This window comes from Polyodon spathula, chromosome 3, assembly GCF_017654505.1.
Source record: "Polyodon spathula isolate WHYD16114869_AA chromosome 3, ASM1765450v1, whole genome shotgun sequence".
Classification (NCBI taxonomy): Eukaryota; Metazoa; Chordata; class Actinopteri; order Acipenseriformes; family Polyodontidae; genus Polyodon; species Polyodon spathula.
The window spans coordinates 4,216,224-4,240,960 of record NC_054536.1 but is presented as its reverse complement, the minus strand read 5'-3'; the positions used below and the strand labels follow the sequence as shown (position 1 = coordinate 4,240,960).

Below are 24,737 nucleotides of genomic sequence, written 5' to 3'. Positions count from 1 at the left end.
CAGGGCCAGCCCATGAAGAGCCTTATAGGTAAGCAGTAAAATAAAAATAAAAAACTAAACTACAACATTAAACACCGGAAAGTCACACAATGTTCAGAGAGTTTCTCACTTCTTTACCATTTAAAGAGGCACATAACATGATTAAAATGTATATAAAACCTTACCCCATACTGTAATTCTCTCTTTTTATTGTTATTATTGCACATTTGTATTTTTAGTGAAACAAGGATTCATGTAGTACATTACCTTCAAAGGGTCACATGATTAAAGGAGTGAGAAAGACTGCACATGGAAGTGAGGCTCTTGAGCAGACCCTGATGTCCAGACTAACTGTTACTGACCAGTCAAGCACTTGTGTTCGTGTGTCTTGAATCAGTTCACAGACTGTATTTGGTGGTCTTTGAGCTCTTGTTTCTGTGTGGTTAGTTTACAATGTACAGTGCAGTATGTGTCTCAGGATCACAGAGTCACTCAGGCCACTGGTGCTCCCTCCCTGTCGCTGCTCTCAGAGGGAATATTAATGGCTTCAGTTAGTTCAATTTTAGACTGCATTTATCAATTAACATGAGGCTCTAGCTTACCACTTTCATTGTTGAACTACCAGACCTTTGAAACAGTACAGTTCAGAAAACATCACTTGATAATTAGGATATTATGAGAGTCCAGAAATAAAATAAAACATATATCATAGTTAAAAAAACAAATACATCATTTAATTCAGCCATTTTAGCATACAGCTTGCAATGCCACATTTAACAAATATAAAGATGTACAGAGTGAAATTATATTATATATATATATATTTTTTTTTTTTAAGCACCCTCATGGTGTATTTTCCTGACACAGTAGTGAATGTTGTATTGTTTCTTTTAATATTATTTTTTATTGGTCAGTTATATAAGATGATACTGGTTTTATATGGCAGTCTCAGCCGTTCTGTAGAACACAGGAGTCAGGAAACAGCTTGGCGTGGGTGGAAAGCCAATGTCCTTGATCTGACTTTCTCAGTCATGCTCTGAAGTCACTGCAATCTGCAGAAATCATGGTCAACCAGTCGCTACTTTCACACCCTGGCATGAGAATAAAGCTTTCTTTCAAGACATTTAAACATATGTTGCTTTGTAGTATCTAAACGTGTTGTTTCTGTGTGGCTTTGTAGTATATAAAGGAGTTGTCCAGTAAAGGAACACAGGTCGATTTGTATTTCTTAGTAACAGGCTGTCATGTGCTCTAACAGAAAGCCTGTTGGGTTTTCTTCTGAAAAGACTGTACTGACACAGACTGTATTGTGTGATCTGTACCATTTAATACAGCAGCAGCTAACACTGAGTATCTCCACTGCACTGTAATTACACTGTATTTACACATGTAGTTACCTTGTAATTGCATTGCAAAAACACAATCACATGTGTAAGTACAGGGCAAATTCAGAATCCTTTTTTCTTTCAATTTGTAATTAAGCAAGCTTTTGCATTGTAACGTCACAAACTGTAATTACAAGGGTATAGTTGCATTGTAGTTAGAGACTTTAAAATAATTATGAGGCTCTTTAAATAGTCATTAACAAAAAATAGATGTAATAATACAGAAGTAACTGTTTAGAATTACTGGACTAGGTTAAATATGGTATCTTGGAATGCTTTTAATTTGCTCAAAAAAGGAAAGGATGATATGTAGTGTTCTGATATCAAAGCACCAGCTTTTAATGAAACTCACTATGTTGCAGTAACAGAGATTAGCTGCCGGATACAAGAGTCGCTCATCCACTTGCCTTTAAGCCCTTGACTTTTGTGAATATGTCTGTGACTATGTGGTATTGCACTGCCAGGAGAGGGCTTCATTGACATGCTTCTCGCCCACCATCCCCAAATTGCATTTGGAATGGTATTTCATGCCTGAATGGAAATCCAGGTGAAATCAACTGAAAAATGGCACACAGCTTGTGACAGCACACGCGCAGATAAAAACAACAATCAAGACTGACGAAGGTACATGGAAAGCATTTCAAATGAGAGAGATGTGCAGACGATCATGCTTTACTTACTGCATGCTGTGAAATACGTTTGCTGAATCAGAATGTATCAATTAATTGGCAGATTATTAAAACAGTCTATTCATTGTCAAAGTTTGAATTTAAAAATAAAAAAAAAATAAATCAAATGTTTAATAAGAATACTATTACATTCCCCTTTTTTTGAGTGCCCGCTTTTGTGGTCAATCAACTTTAAGTGCTGGTAACTGAAATATACATATTTGATGGGTTTCTTCCCAGGCATTCCCAAGTCATTTGAAAGTGCAGGGTTGTCGGAGAAGACTTGCTTTTCATACCTGTGCTTTCCGACTTGTCTCCCCAGGATTATTGCTAGCTCCCCAGGCTTTATAAACTATGGGTCCTCACATCCAGCATTATGTCAAACAAATCTTGTTTGCATATTGATCATTTTGTCACACGTAAGCATGTAAGAACTCACATTAATTATCGCTGCCCTGATATCCTTAAGCCTGAAAGTAAAAAAAGCATCCTGCAAAAACACTTAATAGAAAGAAAGAACACGAGTAGTCTTTGGTACAAGGTCATTCTAAAATGATACCCACCAATCTCAGTGGGTTTGCTTGCACCCTCTACAACACCTGCATTTCTTTATCTTTTTTGTCTGTAAGGCAGAGCATAAATATGAAGACTTTGTGATGAAAAGAAATATCCATTATTTATATACCTCAGCTAGAATGCTTTGCGACCATCATTTTCAAATGTTAGTGCAATCCTCCTGTGAATGCAAGCCGTATTATTATTATTATTATTATTATTATTATTATTATTATTATTATTATTATTATTATTATTTTATTTGTGGGTGTTATTATCGTCAGGGGTCACGTAACAAACCCAGTGCATCCGTTCCAGGCATGGTGAACAGGAGGTGATACCGATTTGACTAAGGACTAAACTGATGCCTGAGACTGATGTCTTTATATTATATATATATATATATATATATATATATATATATATATATATATATATATATATATATATATATCTATATGTGTTTGTGTTGCCTAGAAGAAAGTGCCTTCATGGAGACATAACTGATCATTACGTGAACCAAAAACAAATGCCCCATGCACTTAACAAAACACGGGTACATGTAAGGGTTGTTGCCTCATCTGTGCATTTTTCCAACGTAAATAGAACACCAAGCTTGCCTCATCTGTGCATTTTTCCATGTAAATAGAACACGCCTTTTATATTTGGTTCCCTTCCCAAACCCATAACTTTGCAGGTTCGTCATTCCCACTTTTTGTTTTTGCTTTGTTGTTGTTTGAAAGTCTCTGGGTGACACTAAGGAGCAAAAATGTCTGTGGTATCCTGGACTACCTAAATCCTGTAGAGGATGAAGAAGAGTTTTGGCAGAATTCCATCAATCTAAATACAATATACTATGTTTAATCTGATGGATGCGTGCATGCATGCTCCCCTGAAATATACAATTAAATGTGTGCAAGCTTTACTGGGAATGCTCAATAGATACAATTAAATCCCCACCACTTTGGCTATTATTATTATTATTATTATTATTATTATTATTATTATTATTATTATTATTATTATTTAATCCTGTAGATGATATCTGTAAACCGTGACACCCAGTAGTTCTCATGAAATGTCAGACTGCGCACAGATATTGATGACTATGTTAATGAGTGGATTTCATGTGACTTTGTATCTAGAAAACCATCTTGCACCCCCAGATGTCACCACTTACACCTCAGAGCACTCCATACAGGTGGAGAGACCACAGGGCTCCACATCAAGAGCCGTGCCCAAGTACGGCAATGCAGAGCTCATGGAGACTGGAGACGGTGAGCAAAGAGAAAAGGACAAACTGTGTTGCAACAGCACTGTATCCAACCATAGAATACCATTTAAATGTGGGCGTGGCAAAATGAATAAGGTAACATTTTACATTGTTAATCTAATTACTGTGTAGTTACCGATGTGTTACTTAGTAATAATGTTATTATGCATTGTTACAATGTACTTAATGTGTTGATCTTTGTGCACTAACCCTAACCCTTTTCTGATACAATTTTGTATTTACATATATCCTCCAAAAATATATACACCTTAAGTACATTGTAATTATGCATAATAACATTGTAATTGTGTAAGTACACATGTATTTACTAAGTAACTACTATGTAAATGCACAGTGATTAGACACTTCATGTAACGTATTACCAGAAAGAATTCCATCAATCTTACCTGTTGTGCCATTCAGTGTGTATAAACAAATATCATCATTTTTAAAAGTGAGATCTCATACCATGCCACGTTCACTTAAAAAAACTTCCCAGATTGCTTTGCTCTCAGTTAGTGACTCTTTCGCTTCCTAGTTCGTTTCCCCTCTGCTGTGTCTGCGAAGCATGTCAAACAGTATAGAAAGCGTTGACTGAGAGGAGGTGTTGAAGGAATGGGGACAGTGAGCACTATCTCCCACTTCTGTTATAATGAGACACACTTATTTCATTTAGTAACAACTCAAATTATGCTTTAGTCAAGTGATTACATCTGTTTTAGATGTTCCTGTTGCAGTTAGATTACATGTGTTTTCACACTGCATGCCCCTCAAACTGATATAGATAAAGGGGCTTTCTCGGCACAGGTTGAGAATACCTCCCACAGAGGGGGTATGTAACACTACACACGTGACCCTAGCGTGCTTTTCTCCTGTTGCTACTGACCGCCTTCATTGTCTACCCATGTGTTTTTCCTTGTTTGAGATGCTTGTTAAGCACCTATTTTAGAACTCATAGATAACAGGCCTGTAGTTTTAAGATCAGTTTTTGAACACCTGGCCTTTAATGTAACAAGGGTAAATACAGCATGCTGCCATATGGATCAGACAAAAAAATGATACCAGTTTCCACAGAATTATGCAGCGTGTTACACAAGATAAAGCCTTAGTTGGCCAAACCAATTAAAGATGAGGTAATTTGCATAGTCTTAGCTCAAGTACACAAGGATTTTGAATAAAGCCTTCATTTAGCGTCATATGCATTTACACTAACTTTGATAATCATAGTTAAGAGAGAAGATCAGCCTGTTTGGTTCCGTTTCTGCAGAGTAGTGCATTGCGTTTCCCATACAGACTCCACTCTGTTCAATGTTTTTACTGTGAGATTCTTTTTTCCAGAGGTTAACAGTGCGGGCAATGTAAAGCAGCCCTGACAGTCTGAAGTCAAGCCATTGTGTTTGTTTCCTCTACATCATGAGGCTCAAGGCTGGGAGCTGTGCTTATCTGTGTGTTGCTCTCTGTTGTGCAGGTGTGCCGGTCAGCAGCAGAGTATCAGCTAAGATCCAGCAGCTTGTTAATACCCTGAAGAGGCCCAAGCGACCACCTTTAAGAGAGTTCTTTGTCGATGATTTTGAAGAACTGCTGGAAGGTAAGAATGTTTAAATGTATGCTTTACCGTGCCATAGAATTGCTCATTCTGGTGTGCATTCATTCATCAAGGTCAAGGAGGAAGGAGACAATATATTTATGATTCATAAACATCATGTTGAGTCTGAAATGTTTAAGTGTCCAGCCGTACAGTAAATAAACAATACAGAGTGGTAATTTTCTTGTTTGTTTACTGGTTTATACAGTTCTTAGTTTACTTTAATAAGCAACTATTTAAATATTGTATTGGGGGGTGGGGGCTTAGTTAATCTAGTCCAGAGTATGCAATTTGCTACTGGGATGAGTGCAATGGTAATGATTTGTAAAATAGCCTATTCCCTGTGCCCCACCAAAATCATTTTAAAACCAGGAGAGCCTTTTTAATGGAGTAAATTGCGGTTGTGTTTTTATTTATTTATTGTTTTTTATTTAGGGGTCATTATTGCATTACAGTGTGTGTATGTGTGTGTGTGTATATATATATATATATATATATATATATATATATATATATATATATATATATATATATATATATATATATATATATATATATATAATTACTTGGAGAGCTCTTTATATTTAGAAATCTTTCATTAATCACCAGACATTACAAGTGGGGAATGCTGTGGTCGGTAAGACACCAAGTCACACGTGTCGGAGGCCCGACTTTGGTTCAGTGAGCGACATCTGAACTGGGTCTACTAGCATAGCGTTCCGTGTAGTAAATGTTACTTTTTGTCCAGTCATACGCCAATATAATCATTGCAGTGATCAGATGGGTTTCAGCACAGTTACACAATGTTCCTTCTTTCTCCAGTACTACAGCCAGACCCAAACCAGCCCAAACCCGAGGGAGCCCAGATGCTGCCGATGCGAGGGGAGCAGTTGGGGGTGGTGACTAACTGGCCTCCGTCTCTAGAAGCAGCCCTGCAGAGATGGGGGACCATCTCTCCCAAAGCACCCTGCTTGACCACAATGGACACTAATGGAAAAGCACTATATATCCTCACTTACGGTGAGTGCTGCTTTACCGCTTTGGTTTCCTGGGTACTGGTGCTTTTTGTCGTTATTGATCTGTTTGTTTAAGCTAATTGTACCCCTTTTGATTTGCAATATTGCTGGTGGCTAAACGTGTTTTATGCTTATTTATTTATTTATTTTTAATTGTGATGAAGGGCAATCATAAAAACTGAATTTGTTTGAGTTGTGAGATTAAGTAGATGCATGCAGTATTGTGCTCTGATTTATATACAGAAGATAAATAATCTTAAAAAGTCAGTCGTGTCTGTCTGTATTGCAACTCCATCACATGACTTTTCATGGTTAGGTACCGTATAGCACCAGAATAAATGTTCACGAATCTCCAAACTTTTATCTCCATGTTGCATTTGACTATACTTTAACAAACTGTTGTTTTTTTTTTTTGTTTTTTTTTACATGATTTTGCAAGTATTGTTTTACACGAACATGACGATATGTTAAGCCACCCAGGATAAAAACAGAAATCAAGATGAAGTTTTCACATGTTACTTCTAATTGAGTAACTATAGCCTTGATAATAGGTTCTGAGCCTCGAAGAACTAAAGTGTTGTGTAAATTCCTGTGCAATTCAAACATGTTGTGAGCATGCAGGTGTGGAGACAGAGTGAAGTGGTTTTTTTTGTTTTTGTTTTTGTCAGGTATTAATATTTTTTGTTCACAACTGACAAAACCTCTGTGTTATTGGACTCTGCTACTTAAGACCAGTTTTATATCCCAAAGGGGCCGCAGCACATACAAACTGGGAATCGACTGCTGTATTGATTGCTGCTTTCAGATTAGGACTTCTTCGTAGTACACATCACACTACAGGCAGGGGTTCATTTGTAAACATAAAGGTACCAGATCTTATAATGAACTTTACATTTGTTGTTTCTTGACCTAATCTTCAGTAGCTCCCATGTGTGCTTCAAGTCCTTATCTGTTTGTGGGTCAGGTTTCCGTGCTTATTGTTGGTGTCGGACGCTGCATGCCCACCTTTGCCTAGCCATGGTTTTTAACATAGTCTTCAGGCTTGAACGATACCAGCGGCTAATCTGAGGAACAGGAGCGATGACACTGCTGTTAAGAGCACAAGTTTTCTGGCATTTTGCCTTTTGTGGTGTAAAAATATTAGTAATGTCGCATCCTAAAGTATATCGTTATGTTATTTCCTCATTCAGTTCATGGTACAGGAAAGCATTTTATTCTACATGTTATGTGCATAGAGTTTCTTTTTGCAGCATTTTTTTTTCCCATACGGTTCATCATTTGCTGTACAATGCTCACCTGTCAGAATAAAAGGGACCGGATCTGGTCAAGTCAGGTAAATTATGCAAAATGAGAAACGGATACCTTGAGTGCGCATATAATTGTTTGGTTCTAATTTTGTAAAACTAACAGACTTTTTTTTTTTTTTTTTTTTTTAAAGAGTTAATGAAAGACTGGATTAAACACTGTGAAAATACATAGCTCAACATGTCTGCAAAGTTTCGTTCAATAAGGCAAAATATTACCGTTATTGCAAGCTGCCTTTATGATTTGGTAACATAACATCAACATGTATCTTCAACTCAAGATACTGTACAGCCCTCAATTTATGTCTCTGTATTTCTTTATCGCTACCTTTCCAGGTAGCACCCAGAACCGAAGTCTAGAGTAAGGTGGATGTTTTGCAGAACGGCACTGTTGAGTTATTTTCTTAAGAATAGCCGCAAACTGACAGATCCAAGGTGACTTGCTGTGAATTTAATTTTAGTAATTGCAATAGATGGATGGTAGTGGCTAATAGCCCCAGTTTTGATCTGCCTGGAGTTTTAGCACTCGGGCTGTGAGTCATCAATTTCATCTGGTTTCTAATTACAGTGATGAACTTGGTATGATTGTACTGAGGAGCTTCAATAATAGATGTTCTGGTTAATGCTTGGATGTATGTGATGGAAATAGGGTTCAGCATTTATAACACTGTAGGTGTGCAGGTGGACAGGTTCAACTTCAGAAAGGAAATTACAAATAAGTGGCATTCAGCCTGCAAACATGACAGATTTATTTGTGTAGAGATTAGTCAACCAACAAAGTTGTGGCAAGTAAATCTCAACCCCCAAACATCCAATCCATCAAGGCACTTTTAAAAAGTTTCATAAGAGGAAACAGTGTTCAGACGCTGCTTTGTAGTAATATAAAAATGTGGGATTGAGAATGGAGTTGGGGATTCTTAAATCAAACAGTGTGTGTTATTTCTGCCTTGCGATGTTGAATGTTGTCAGGGGGATGGCTCGCTCATTTAAAACCCATGGGTACAGTTGCCACGGTAATGTATTTGTTTCCCTAGGTCATGCTACCTTTGATCTCTTCTGGTCTGGGTCAATGCAAAGACATGCAAAGGACAGTGTATCCACAAAGTCTCAATTCAGAGTTATCCCATTAGCTAAGCCTCTCAAGCGAGTGGATGTTTATTCAGAAAATGTATTAATGTTGTTTTATTTCAATGACAGTAATATACTGTAGAAGCAGCTACTGCACTGTACCTACCAGGCTTCATGCCTGCGTCACTGTGTGTATCTTGCTTAGTGTAATCACCACTGGATTCTTTGCAGCAGTCTCTTGGGATATGAGCATGGAGATGTGGTAAGATATCAGAGTTGCTTTGCTGAGTAGTGGTGTGCAGTGATGGCAGTATCTTTCTGAAAAGAGTTTTCTCGCAATCTCGAGCACTTCTTCGTTACCCTCTTCACATTAATAGACACATTTACATCTAAAGTTTATTGACACATTTACATCTAAAGTTTATTTCATGTTTTAATCATGGCCCCCCCCCCCCCCCCCCCCCCCCCAATGATGCTTCATGATTACCACCCTGAGGTCGTTTTACTTTGTTTTTGCTTCATTAGAACATGAACAAATAAAAATAACAGATATCTAATAAGAGGAAATGCTTTTTTTTTTATTAATTGAGAAATACTTAGAGCTGCCATTTTGAGTTATATCACATTTACAGCTGTCATGTTAAATAAACACCATTATTGCCACTAATATAACACAGTTCTATTCATTTAAAGATAGATATGTCTATGTCTACTTAATCCTTATTTGTATAAAATATTAGATAGAGAATTCAGCTTACTTTTTTTTTTTTTTTACTTGACCCGATCCTCAGATATGCTGTTATTCAACCAGTACAGTTATTCAAAGAGTAATGTTTTTAACATGGACCTACATTCATCTGGATATAATCTCGGTCAAATAAATACCACATGGTTGAGGATAATGAATGTGGATAATACAGAACTAATGGAGGTATTTCTCTCTCTGAATTAAGAGTTGATGTTGAAGCTCCAATGACCTTAGTGACCTTGCGGCTTAACATTTAAAATTAAACACGGTAGTTACCTCATTTAGGAGCTGGACTCGAGTTGGCTTAATGAAATCTTTTAAAATGAGCTATTACCAGAGTATATAGCTAAGCTAGGAGCAACTTTATCATCAGAATCAACAAAGTTGTGATGGGTCTCACTGGGAGAGCAGCATGTTTCTGTGCAGTATCTCGGGGGTGTCTATCTCAGGGTGGCTTGTAAAAGTGTCGGATGATGTCATGTTAAAGGTGAGCTGATTTGTCCCTAAAAGATCATTTTTATTCAGACTATTGGCTCTTGACATTATCTAAACAGAGCTGCATTTTCATTGGTTACGATGTACAGGGAGCTGGTTCTGTTTACAGTGATTCATTTGGCATTTATAGCAATCAGATTCCTTGTTTTCATGAGTTTCCATTCTTTCATCCTCAATTGCCATTATGAATTACGGGTCTGTTTCCTTTGTTCACAGTCCATTATCTGTTTAGGCTGTCCTCCAATTTTTTCCTTGGCTACAAATGCCATTTTAAATAAAATGCAGTCTGTGATATGCAAGCGTTTCCTATGGAGCACACTTAGTTAGTTAAAACAAAAGGTGAATTCTTTTATATATTGTGTGTGCTTTCTCCAAGTTCTGAAGCACTTAATTTTGAAATTATGCCCTGTTAATTCATGTGGTTTATTTGCTTCTATTAATTCCATTTTCCTTTGTAACAAAGGATGCTTCTCACATGTGTTCTCACAATCAGACATCTCACAATCCCCTGCTGGTCGAGTGAGAGGGTATGAATTAATTAATAAACTGTGAATCCATTAGGCATGGCTGGAGGGGAAAGGGGAACCAAAATGTTTTTCAATCGTGATGAATTAACAGGGCTGAATTCAAAATGAATGACTTCAGAACTGGGAGGAAGTGCGTAAGATATTCAGGTGTTATTCCTGTGGGATTCAGCCAGAATTTATTGTGAATTTGCGGCCATTGTTTTAAAGCATTACTAAACAGAAATATATTTAATGTAAAGAGGGTACATTTTTTATAAAATATATATTTTAGAATTTTGCAGTGTTTTTACGGTACTAAACATGTCCTAAAGTTTAAGGATACGTTTTTAGATGAGTTGTTGTTGTGTGTTGCTGAGTATTGATGCGCAGGATCCTGTAATAATAACGTGCATTATTTTGTTCTTTGAACAGGAAAGCTGTGGGCCCGCAGTATGAAGGTGGCCTATAATATTTTACATAAACTGGGATCAAAGCAGGAGCCGATGGTCAGGCCAGGTGACCGGGTGAGTGAGATTCCTGTGCTATTGAAACAACAGGAAGGTCTGCACTAAACTACCCCTTCTGTTTAATGAATAGTGGGCAGGATTCCATCTTGCCCTTATTAACCCTGTAGTGCTCATTTCTGCGTTACATGTGATAGGATGGTTGGCCACCTCTCTAACTGTTGTTTTTGAAATCCTGAATTTTTCATATGCAGTACATTGTCTTGCCGGACAGGGACAAGAAACAGAATCTAGTTAAATAAAGTAGCTGTTCTCATTCGCATTACAGGGTTAATTGTGTTGAAAATACCCACTTCATTTAACTGCTAAATCTTTAGCTACCTAGGTTCGTGTCTTCCAAAACTCAGTTGCTGTGTTTTACAAACAACATAATGGAGAGTTAAAAAAAAAAAAAACACACACACACACTTTTTTTTCTCTTTTTATTCAACTTTTTATTTATTTATTTATTTATCATAGTCAGGTGGTGTACAGTATATGTTTTATGTTCATCCCCAAACTTTTAGTCCTCATTTAGTTTCCCTTCATATTATCACTGAAGAATAATGGCACAGCAAGGCCCCTCTATATCAGAGGCTGTGTGGTTCAAATCCCACACTGACCGTGTGACCGTGAGCAAGTCACTTAACCTCCTTGAGCTCTGTCTTTCAGGTGAGACATTGTTGTAAGTGACTCTGCAGCTGATGCATAGTTCACACACCCTAGTCTAGTATCTTGTAAAGCACTTTCTGATGGTGGTCCACTATGAAAGGTGTTATATAAAAACTAATTATTATTATTATTATTATTATTATTATTTTTAATGGGGAGTTCAGTGCACCAAGCCTGCTTCAGGCTGCTAGGAGCTATTATGAAAGTCTCCCAGGAGGTAAGTTCCCCCTTCATGGCATGTGGAAATGGCATGAGCACTAATGAGACCAGAGTCTTTCTAAACTGGTTCTTCTGTGATCGATCCCAACACGACCTGCAATCTGAATGCAAACCCACAGCCCTTGGGTATAGATAGACTATAATGACCCCCCCCCAATCTCTGCTCAGAAATGATGATACAGATTAGAAAAGAAATAAGATTCCAGAAATCTGTCTGATCCAAATTATAGTAAAGGGATTCTGATAAAGAAGCTGTATCTGAACCCACTCTAGAGAATTAAAGAAAAGAGCAGACGGGGTAACAAAGGCCTACCTTTTCATTGTCTTACAAGTTTGTTTTAAAAATGTTAAAATCACACTCAAGAAATAAGAAAAGTCATTGCTATTGAATTCTATTGACAATGGCTCATCATCAGCCATAAAATGATGTGATGTAGAAGATTCAATATACAGCTATGGCCAAAAGTTTAGCATCGCCCTATGCAGTTAACTTTTGCTTCATAAAGTCAAGTAAAACCTGCTGAGTAATATTATGTTAACATATTGAATTATATACTGCTTTGTAGTTTTCAATTGTACTTAATGAAAGACAAAAATGGAAAAATGTGCCATTTCAGAGTCAGACATGAAATACTGTACTACTATTATGGCTTTTGCACTCACATTTATGATCTAAGTTATGTTCATGTAGTTTAGGAAGTCTCACAAATGTAAATATCAGTAAAAAGCCATATGTTTAGCACAGCATGATGCTTTTATGTACTGAAGGTCAATCTTGGCTGCTTAATCATTTTGCCAATATTCATCTCTTTGGGATCATCCTGTCTGCATTGTATCTACTCTGTAGGAATGAGTGCTATTCAGAGTCCTCGGCTGAGCCAAATTGGAAACCTGACACTTCTTATGATCTTGTTGAAGGTTAATGAGCGTCATACCACATCCTTTCACAGTCCGGTTTAGGATCATTACCTCCGCAATTGCAAAGTGCATCTGAATGCAAGGTTAGAGGTCATCACTGCTGCAAACTAGTCTCAGTCTGGTTGCTATTTAGCTGATCTGAAGAGCATGCTTGTCTTAATCATTCCCAGCATGCAAAATTGCACCGTTTATCACAAAACAAAATACCTGAGATTAGAGAAGCATTCGCAAGGGTGAGATTCACTGTTGTGCTTTGCAACAGGTAAATAAAATGCTGTCTTATGCTCATCAGAAGAATTGTTTAGACATCTTATGAATGTGGTTCAGTCTGGTTAGCAGATCAGTCAACAGGGCTGTTGTTGCTTATGAGAATGTGTTTTCATACCAGTTGCTGAGCTGCTTTGTAAAGATAAGAATGGCAGATTGGATCAGCTGTTACCTGAAAGGGAAAAGGATATATGAAGTGAGGTTGTGTGACCTACAGATATGCATGGCTACGCATACAAGTTCAGATAACCTAAAGCAATGACATTTTTTTTCCATAATATTTTCTCCCCATGCTTTAGCTGATTGGCTGCATCTTAGTTTCACAATGAGTAAAATGGAAGATTTTGAAGATTTATCAGAGCCAGTTCTTATACCTCCTCTGGGAAAGAAGTGGATGACATTCAAAGACTATCATGAATGCGCGAAAAGAAGAAACAACGCCATTCCGGGAAAGGAAAGGTGTTGATAACAGGGTGTAATCACACTGAAAACCACCGTTCTGGAATGGAAAGGTGCTGATAATAGGGTGTAATCACACTGAAAACCACCGTTCTGGAATGGAAAGGTGCTGATAACAGGGTGTAATCACACTGAAAACCACCGTTCTGGGAATGGAAAGGTGCTGATAACAGGGTGTAATCACACTGAAAACCACCGTTCTGGAATGGAAAGGTGCTGATAACAGGGTGTAATCACACTGAAAACCACCGTTCTGGAATGGAAAGGTGCTGATAACAGGGTGTAATCACACTGAAAACCACCGTTCTGGGAATGGAAAGGTGCTGATAACAGGGTGTAATTACACTGAAAAACACCATTCTGGGAATGGAAAGGTGCTGATAACAGGGTGTAATCACACCGAAAAACACCGTTCTGGGAATGGAAAGGTGCTGATAACAGGGTTTAATCACACTGCACAACAGAACCCTCAGCTCTGTCAGGCGGATACATTGACGGCAAACGATCTCGTCTTGAACCATTAAAAATTCTGTGTGAAACCTAACAAATTGTTCAAGATTAATACCTTCTACGTTTGATGACAATTACTCAAAAAAAACAAAAAAAAAAAACAGGAGCATGTGTTCAACAGAGCCCGAAAAAAGGTCAGTAAGAACACTGCGAAGAGCAGCCTGCTCGCCGTGGAGCCCCGTGGGACATGTTGAGCATGTGAAAGTACTGAACACAATGTCCAATAAGCCATTCAAAACCACACAGATTTCTGTAGATTCATTTACAGTATCTATAATGTAACATTCGTAGGGTGCACTTTCTCCAATGTAGGGAACGTCTTGTTTCCTAGTTTCTGTCATGGTATATACTCTGCATTCAGGGAGCAAAATCATTTTCTTACAAACTTGCAACTGTTGAGACTAGTAGACTCATACAGAAATACATTAAACGGAACAAGGGGAACAAATACGTGCTTGTCTTGGGATTCTATAAACCGACACGACCGTACTTAGTTCAGTGATTGTTGTGCTGTAACCCTGTCTGTGTGTCTTGACTTCTTAATCTGGCAATGACTGTGCGTGTCTAGGCTGAGTAACAATCTACCCAAATAGAATTGAATAAGATTTGAACTCAGATGTAGTTGTGAAAGGCTCATTTATAAAGTGAATATAACACACTGCTTTTATATTTTTAACTTCATTTCTAGAAACACTTTACAAAGGCGCTCTCAGGTGGATCTTTTGTATTTGTTTTGTTGTAAACTACAAAGTACTAAAAACTACTGCTGGCTTTTTAGGGTTTTCTAATTTTAAAAATAAGCAGTTTTTCTCTTTTTTAATTCCAATTGATATGTACAAACTAGTGTCTTACTGTAGGGTTTTAGATTTTACTATTAAAATCACATTTTGTGTCTCTTTAAATTTCTGTTTTATTAGATTTTGCTTTAGACTGTTTTTAATTTAATGGATTAATTGGGTGCTATAGAAATATGTATTGTAAAAATGTGTTTTTGCTAGTTGTGGAAAGAACATCACTTGGTTCAAGTAAAGGTAATGTATTATTTTTTTGCTTTTAACTTAGAACTGTTTTTCAGTCTCTCTTGTTTCAATCACATGGTGCCATAATTATATATATATATATATATATATATATATATATATATATATATATATATATATATATATATATATATATAAACTATTTGTATTACAAACACCATTTGGAGAAGAAATGCTTCTCTATGTATTTATTTTTGTTTTGCATCTTGCGTTATTGCAGAGTTTGAAGATCTGTAACCATTTACCGCTGGAAGTCGTAGCAGGTAGTAGGTGCATGCTTGTTTGATCCTGTGTATAGCTGAAAGCAGAGGACCCCACAAAAATATACCGTGGTTACCATGAATCAGTGCATCCCATTGTGTTCAAAATGGAACTTGATTTTGGGAGCATTACCGGTAATACTCAAATCTCTCTTTTGTGTTTTTATCATTATTGTTTTAGGTAGCTCTTGTGTTTCCCAACAATGACCCTGCTGCCTTCATGGTGGCATTTTATGGCTGTTTACTGGCAGAAGTTGTTCCAGTGCCCATTGAAGTGCCACTAACGAGAAAGGTAAGAAAACCAGTACATAAACTCTGCTGTCCTTAGAAACACAGGACTGCCACAGCCAGCACAGGGAGAACACTCCAAGACTGTGTCAGGCCCTGTGTTTGTGAGCACTATCAAAACCTCCACTCATTCTTTCTTGGCATTTCCATACCAATAGATATTAAAACCAGACTGGGTCATAAGAAAGATAAATTGAGGATGAAACCATGTCTTAATGAAGCAGCAAGGCCTGTGTGACCCGTTTCGTTTTGGATTTTGTCTCTCCATCCCTTTTCAGAATGCAAACAGATGTGTCTTGATTTGTGGGGTAAAGGGTTTTTCTTGAAGAAAATCTATCCCGCATTCCGCATTTAATTATCAGTTGTATCTTTGTTTTATTATTTTATAGAAGCAACACGTCACCCCTCGGCTTTTCAATGCAACACGTCACCCTGCGGCTTTTCAGTGCAACACGTCACCCTGCGGCTTTTCAATGCAACACGTCACCCTGCGGCTTTTCAGTGCAACACGTCACCCTGCGGCTTTTCAGTGCAACACGTCACCCTGCGGCTTTTCAGTGCAACACGTCACCCTGCGGCTTTTCAGTGCAACACGTCACCCTGCAGCTTTTCAATGCAACACGTCACCCTGCGGCTTTTCAATGCAACACGTCACCCTGCGGCTTTTCAGTGCAACACGGCACCCTGCGGCTTTTCAGTGCAACACGGCACCTTGCGGCTTTTCAATGCATGAGAATGTCTTTTCCACATATAATTTGTATCACGGCAAAGTTACTAAAAAGCAGCGCAGGCTGCCTGTGAGGAATTTTGTTTGACTTCTGCTGCATGACTTTTTGAAAAGAGCAGGATAGTAATAGTATAGCATGGGACAGATCTTTCTTTAGACACAGTACTTGTTTTTGCTTATTTACAAACACCTGTATAAGGTTAAAAACGTATGTAAGCTGCCACGAAATAAAAGAAAGAGGATAGATTTGCAGATTGTCCCTGTTTTTAATGGTTACCAAGGCAACAACCTATTATCGGGCTCTTGATTATGAAACTTAAGAGAAAATTGCTTTTGTAATTCTATTCAGGTACTCCAAAGAAACATTTAAATCAGATAAATAAATGAAAGACTGTTAGCTAAAAGCTGCTGCCCTGCTCCTTCTATTTGTTTCTTGTGAACAATTCCCCGAGGTAGTTTCATTGAGGACAGTGGCAGTACAGGTGCTGTATTCGGTGAGTGCTACACAAAGTTAGCTTCCTCCTATCGACTCTTAATTACGTGTAAACCTGTTTGACCACTGTCAACAATTTTTGTTAGGTTTGACTAAAAATCTGTTGCGTACTACTGTTGATAAACAGGATTTAAAAGCTGCTGCAGCTTCTAAAATGCAACAGACTGTGGCTGTCTTTATACTCTGCATGCATTAATACGTCACGAGTCGGATATTTTGCAGAGTGATTTAAGAAAATATTCTGTAATTAAATTGATATAATCTATTATTAAAAAAAAAAAAAAAAAAATATATATATATATATATATATATATATATATATATATATATATATATATATATATATATATATATCACATTTCTTCAGTACATTCATACATTTGTATAGCTGGACATTCATCACATAGAAAGTCACATTGTAGGGTGGGATTTGGAAGTTGAACAAACACACTGATGGGACAATAGATAGACACTATTACACAAGAGCAGGAATACATGGGACCTGCAGTTCATACTTCATACCTGTAGTTTTACATACATGGATCACAAGCACATGAATAGATTTACATAGAAATAAAGCAATGTAGTTACTGGTACCATGGCATCAAAAGCCTACAACTGTCAGTTTTCAAACAAACTTTCTCTTGAAGGTATGATAAACTTACCGGAATGCTGGGAAGTCGGCTCTTTTGAGCAAAAATTTATATATAAAGTATGTGTATGAGTTGATAGCCACCTCTTTTTCTTTCTTGGTGGTAACCACAGCTACACAAGGATCAGTGTAGCAGGGAGATTCCTAACATTGGAGATCCATGTCCTCACCAGGGTGAGCACGGAGGCTGTCATTGCCTCCTGCTGTGAACAATCAATTCATATGAACCGGCCAGCCTTTCTGTTTACATGATGCTGTCACCAAAGAACCAAGCCATATACTGGATTTACAGTAAATACTTCCAGGCCGTGGGCACCCCCTCTCTTTACTGCTTCATTGTGTAGTCAGAGACACAAATCGGCTGAGTCCTTCAGCTCATCCTGGCTTGCTCCCCCTATACTGTAGAGACAACATCCCTGGATTATTAGCAAAACATCAGCTATTTCAATTCTCTTCATAGTGCTTTAATTACTGTTTTAAAATTAATTAAAATAAAACAAATTCAAATGTATGCATTTAACTGGGATATAATCTAATCTAATTTTACAATTTTTCCTGAAAAAAATAACATAAAACCAGTGACAAGAGACAAATCATTAAATGGAAAAAACTGTTACAAAACAATCATAAAAAAGTGATACAAAATGAATGCTTACACAAGTAAAACCATTCTAATTTACATGACCCAGTAGATAATAATTATTGTATGGAAAACAATGAAGAAACTAGAAAAAAAAGGATGACTGATTTTAATTTGTAAGGCAGTTTAAACATTTTAAAAATACTGTTCAGTAACACTAAAATGTCATATTTTTCTGTGCTGAAAGTCTTCAAATAGGAAGATAATTGCCATTATACTGAATATACCGAATGTATTGTATGCAAATCTATGGAAAATGTCTGTGCAACACTACGCTAAAGCATGTGCTAAATAGGGAAACTATTTATATAAAGGTTGCACTATACAGAAAATAAAATGTTTAATTTAAACTTTACAGAGACCGACACCTGCTGGGGAAGTCAGAATGATACAGGTACACTCTTCCATGTGCTATGGGTTTTTAACAGAAAGATTTAAAAAAAATACATTTTGGAGTCCAAAATCTAAACCTGTCTTAAATGATCTGACAGTAATTTACTTTCAGATGCTATTCTTAAGCTGAGTGAACACAAAGCCACTTTGTGGATTGGAACTTAGTTTTATTCCAGTTTGCTTCATGGCACAGCAGGGGAGACTTGGAGTTTGATACAGCAAAGCTGCCTCAGACTAGGTCTCCTGAAACCAGGTTTCAAGCCACTGCCCCTGAAAACGTGGTTCTGTGTCCCTTTAGCTTTAAAAATACAAAATAACTAAATAAAAAAATAGTAATTTGTTTCTAAGAAGTTTGTATTGTAACCTCACTTTTTGTTTATTGACCAGGATGAAACCACATGTAATATCAGATAATTTTAATAGACTTTCCAGCAGGTGTGATCATATGTATGAGATATATGATCAGCAATTATCCCACCCAAATATGATCTTTCTTTTTTGTTTAATTCTGATATTTTTAGGGTAACCGTTACCCTAATAGTGAGTACTTTTGATTTTCACCTTCAACTTACATTTCAAAACTCTTGGTGTTACATCATTGAAACGTTTGCAAGTTTGCTGCCATATCTGTACGCTCATATACTGCATGTTTTGTGAAGTTTACATTATCTAAATATTAGTAGGCCAGAGTATAATATTGAATACACTTTATGAGCGGGGTAGAATAGACAGTAAATAACTTTAAAGTGAAAGTATTTAAAGGTGTTGTAAGAACAGCATAATACGGATTGTATCAAGTAATGAAAACATTGTTTTTGGCTCAGTTGTTAAACTATAACATGCAGAGCTGTCCCTAATGTCAAGAAAGCAGAGTGCAGTACTTGGGGTTTTCAAACAGTCCCGTACTGTGCAAGGTGTAGCTACTGGGATATGTTATAAGTGTGTGTCGTCTCCTGTATATGAGGTTTACGTTTATGTAGCTCACATCATCTATACTGCAAGCAGCTGGTATCCTACAACAGGTGTGTTACTAATATTTCAGCTGAAGCTCTAAGATTCCTTGGAACTGCTTTTCAGGACAAGAGGTACTGTACAGCATAACTTGACCCTCAATCAGCCGATTTAACCAAATGAAGTGACATAGAGTCTGAGGTCAGCAAGCTGTGTTTTCTATGAGCTAGGACTGCTGGAACCATAGCTTTGTTTTTCTTCCTTATTTGGTAGTATATAAAACGGTCTGTTTGCAAGAAACAATATCCCTGCCTTGATCCGTGATGTCATCGGGCTTCGTACGAGATGGTGGTCCTGCAGAGTGACTCAGGAAACAATTATGTGGCTGTTCCAGCACTTTGTAACCGATGTGACTTTGGGCAGTGTGTTGGTAATATACTGAAACTGCTGCAGTACCTGTTTTATGTCTCATTGTGGGACGCTCTCTCTGTTTCTCAATGTGGCTATGTCACATTGCTCTGTGTGGACATAATTAAAATAAAATAATAATAGTAAACTACAGAACGATATTGCAAAAGTCTACCATAAGACATAATGGCAGTACAGTATTTCATGTTAGATTTTGAATTGTCACATTTTTCAATTTGTCATTTTTTCGTTATGTATATAGAAAACTACAAAGTGGTATGTAATTCAATATGTTAACATAACGTTATTCAGCAGATTTCATTCCACTTTATGAAGCAAAATGTGTTAATTCTATATAGATGGTGGTGCAAAACTTGTGTCCATAGCTGTTCTTTGTATTATATAAACTGCACTGCTCAAAATGATTCATTTAAAAGCTGAAATAAACTATAAAGGATAATTTACAGTCCAAATTTGACATAATTGCCCATTGATTAGCAGCATCATATCATTCAGTGTAACCCACAACACCTTGTTAACCTTGACAATATAAAGTCTCATAGAGTATAATATATGTTAATGTAACAAAACTGTGTTCATAAAGAAAGATGACTGTGTATAGTTTTTAATGTGCCTTTTCAGCGCTGGGAACCATTTATTCACAGTGAGGCATGATCCTGGCAAGATAAAAAATAATGTTGATTCTATAAACGTGACTCCGTCTGTCTACCACATGTCGCTGTTGATTGGGTTGAGATTGACACATTCCTGTTAGGCTGCTGTCCTCGGCTTTGTCCTCTAAAAACATTGATTATCTTATTCAGGACTGCATTTAGGGCTTTGATTCATTGAAACTCGAGCCGTTTCATTTTTGTATTGCACCTGTTAATCAATCCTGTTTTGTGTTTCTTTTCTTTTATGAATGAAGTGCAATTGCATGATTCATAGCGTTTATATAAACAGCTATATTGGACTTGGATATCTCAGCAGGCATTTCTTAATACCAATAACTAAAAGAAGAATCAGATTCAAACTGAGTGCAGTACAGCTCCCTTGCCTTTTGTCTGTAGTCATGGCAGTTTGTGATGAACGCTATAAAATGCACAGTTACCAAAAAAAAAAAATTACAGTAAATATAATCAGTTGATAACAGAGCAAAAGGACCTTTAATCACACTGTGTTCCGCCTGTCACTGAATATTACATTTTAAAATGTGAATCTGCTTTGTGTGGCACAGAAGAAAGGACTGAAGATCAAGAAAAAATAAACAGAATCTGAGGTTGAAATTCATAAATTCATCCATTTGATTATTTCTCAGAACTGTGGACTCCCACACCAGAGGCATTTATGCTAAATCACTCCTCGGCCATTTGGCTGGTTAAATATTCATGCCCTGACTCCAAAATAGCATTTTTTAAATGGAATATTGAGTGATTGATATCATGTGAGATGACTGAGCAAAGGGAGAAAGAACTAAAGTGATGAGAAGTTTTCAAGTTAGACCTTACAAAAGCAGCAGAGTCGTGTGGAATAAAAAATGATAATCTACTGTAGTCCATACGAGACCAGCTTTTTTTTTTTTTTTAATGTTACACGGTATTCTGTTATTTTAGTCACATCCTCTGATATGATGTAATGGATTTGCCTTGTTTTTATTCAGTCTGTGTCTTTATTATAGGAGATGCATAACACTGAAGAACATTTCGATCTCTTCTAGGATGCGGGGAGCCAACAGATTGGGTTTCTGTTGGGAAGCTGTGGAGTCACTGTAGCCTTGACTAGTGACGCTTGCCATAAAGGACTGCCTAAGAGCCCGACGGGGGAGATACCACAGTTTAAAGGTAATAGGAAGGAACCTCCATACAAAGAGCAACTCATCATTCAGGCCATTCTCTGTAACTCACTGGTAAGCTGTGTTAGCATTTGAGTTCTAATACGTTTTTACTTTCATGGTTTAATCTACTGTAAGGTTGGTTTTCTGATTAAAAAACACCCCATATTTGAGACACCAGCAGTTACTTGAGATACTTCCTAAAAGTCTCCCCAGTTGAACAGTATGCACCTATTTTAGTCCTTCGTTTCTTTGCCCCTTTTAGTTTAAACATTGTTTAAAAACCCATTTTTTGCCATCCTTTTTGTTTGTCCATTCTTCTTCACTGAGACTGTTGGACAGGTAAGGACATGCCATTTTCATTCTAAACGGGGATACTGTCTTGCAGAGAGGAGGTTGGAGAATTGTGGGCCGACGTGAAGTAGACGACTGCTGTATAGTGCGGCACGTTCACCAGATATTTGTAGGTGGTGTACGAGTGTTTCATTCACGCAAGATGTTAAGGAGCGCATCTGTATGTTTTTGTTCCCAGGGTGGCCAAAGCTGCTATGGTTTGTCACAGAATCAAAACACTTGTCCAAACCTCCCCGAGACTGGTTCCCACATATCAAGGATGCAAATAATGACACTGCCTACATCGAGGTGAGAGGAGCTGACATAATAATAAGACTACATCTTATATATATCTTATAATAATGTATATTTATGTTTTATTTATTTATTTATTTATTTTTTACTGTGAAGTGCTTTGGGATTTGTTTTAATGAAAGGCACTATACAAAATAAAAACGTATTTATTATTATTATTATTATTATTATTATTATCATCGTCTTCTGTAAGGGAATTCAGTGGTGAAGTTGATAGTCACAGTGAATGCTACGTGGTGCACGTTTTCATAACCTTTCCTGGAAGATAAAACCTAACAATTGACTCATACTTTATTATCACAAATAAAAGCACATTCGCTCTTTGTGCTGAAGGAAGCCTGTTCACAGATAAGCAGATATTTATACATTAGATGCCTGGTACAAATGTGCATATACAGTAGTATGCAAGTACATACCAGATTAATAAAACAATACAATGTAGGGTCTGTTTTACTGATCTAAACAGCCTAAATACCACCTGTTTAAAAACATGCAAGAACCTGCTACTCTGTAGAACTTGCTCCACTGGTTTTTATGGATTTTATTGGTATTAATGAGAGTCAAACAAACACCAGTAGGCAAGAGTGTACAGTTTAAAGGTAGCTGTATTAAGATCAGCTCCTGCTTAGATCTTGCAACTCTTTGTGTAATGAAGGTGTTACATTAAATATTGACTGATGTTTTGTTATTTAGTTTCTTACATAAAATAAATATACCCAAGCACTTGGTTTGAACCGTGCTTATGTTTGAGCAGCAGCAAGCTGATATTTGAGGTGACTGTTTCAATATCACATACCACCATGTAACTATTCTAAAAGTCATGTTACTGGGTGTTTGCTGCAGAGTGATACATAGTTACAATGTCATGTGTATTTATCCGTCTAGTAATAACTAAATTATGTACGTTTTAATTGGGTGTAGAATTCATTCATTGACAGAAAAGTAATGTAGTGGATGAATCTAAAACTGCGGCAATGCTTGGTCTTTTAATAGCCTGTTCCAAATGAGGTCCCATTTTCATGGATGTGCCATATTAAATGAACAGGCGCCACCAGCTCAGTTATATGCAGCTTCCCCCACCCTCAGTGTTCCTAACATCAATTTTCTTAAGAGTTTCTTAGAATCCACTATGTCCAAATAAGGCTTGACTTTCTTCTATGTTTACCCACTTAAAATAAATAAATAAATAAAAATGTCTGCTCACAAAAATAACTGGCTATGGTGCTGTCCTTTGCAAGGCACTCGTCCATAGCTGTGTATGCTCTGCCAGAACGTTCGTTCAGGGTGCTCCCATTGCATTTGTTATAGAAGGGTTCTCATCCCGGGGGTCAGGGTAAGGTTTCAGAAGTCATGGAAGGACTTAAGACTCATCCTGTATGGGATGGCTACCATGCATGGCAGCAGTCCTTCTTGAAAGAAGCAGACGCTGCATTTGGAAACTGTTCTCACATTAATAATACTCCAGTATGACTTTTTGCTTTGTAGTCATGTATTTCCTGATTTAGATACAGTTTCATTGTTAGAAATAAAATGTGTATTTCAGTATGGGGGACGCACCCGACCAAAGTCACTTTGAAGGGGGTCCCAACCAAATAGACATTGAGAACCGCTGATGCATTATATTGCATAGGGATCTGTATGATACAAGCGGATACCCACGCCACCAGAGGTCAGAGTAGCTGCCTATTAACGTGCTTTCTGGCTACGATGACCATAAATGGGGTGAAAATCCACTTGTACTTTATCCTATAGCACCCTATAGTATGCGTTTTAAAATAGTGTTAATTTAGGAGAGCTAAAAAGTTTAACTAATCATAATGTGTCATTTTCATCTGTTCCAAACTATCTGATACAATGAAGTGACGGTAATGGCACCCCTGTCCTTCCTTTAATTCTCACTGCTATTTTGACGGCACACCTCGCCGCACTCCCATGAACAGTTCTTATACTACTGCAATGTGTTTACGAGCAATGATGTGTAAAGTGTATGTTACAGTAAAAAGCTTCACATGTCATCTGACTTCATGTTTCCTTTGCCTTTGTATGATGCTTGTAATTGTATGGCTCTGGGTTCTGTTGATCCAGTATTGAGTTATTATTTATTGCGTTATTATCATAATGTTTCTCTATCTTTACCTTTTTGTGAGCTTGTCTGGTACAGTCTAAAAGAACAGACTTTATAATTGCACTCAAATCAAATCACTTTTTACCTTGGCTGGTCTCTCTCTCTTTACACGTTGATAGGCTGGGCCAGCAGAGTTGAAAGGTCACATTTT

At 37.2% G+C, this 24,737-nt stretch overlaps 1 protein-coding gene across 12 annotated transcripts in view; it reads left to right on the top strand.

Annotated features, from left to right (window-relative positions):
* The window catches only part of LOC121310568 (disco-interacting protein 2 homolog C-like), a 166,246-nt gene that overhangs the window by 102,509 nt on the left and 39,000 nt on the right, over positions 1–24,737 (top strand). For 7 of the 12 annotated variants that reach the window (XM_041243674.1, XM_041243676.1, XM_041243667.1 and 4 more), the window contains 8 exons: positions 3,733–3,864; positions 5,329–5,448; positions 6,268–6,465; positions 11,015–11,106; positions 15,612–15,722; positions 18,589–18,624; positions 21,700–21,823; positions 22,346–22,455. In XM_041243674.1, coding sequence (XP_041099608.1) covers positions 3,733–3,864; positions 5,329–5,448; positions 6,268–6,465; positions 11,015–11,106; positions 15,612–15,722; positions 18,589–18,624; positions 21,700–21,823; positions 22,346–22,455 — 923 coding nt within the window. The remainder of the gene's footprint in view (positions 1–3,732; positions 3,865–5,328; positions 5,449–6,267; positions 6,466–11,014; positions 11,107–15,611; positions 15,723–18,588; positions 18,625–21,699; positions 21,824–22,345; positions 22,456–24,737) is intronic. The other 5 variants (XM_041243677.1, XM_041243675.1, XM_041243671.1 and 2 more) reach the window with 1 other exon arrangement.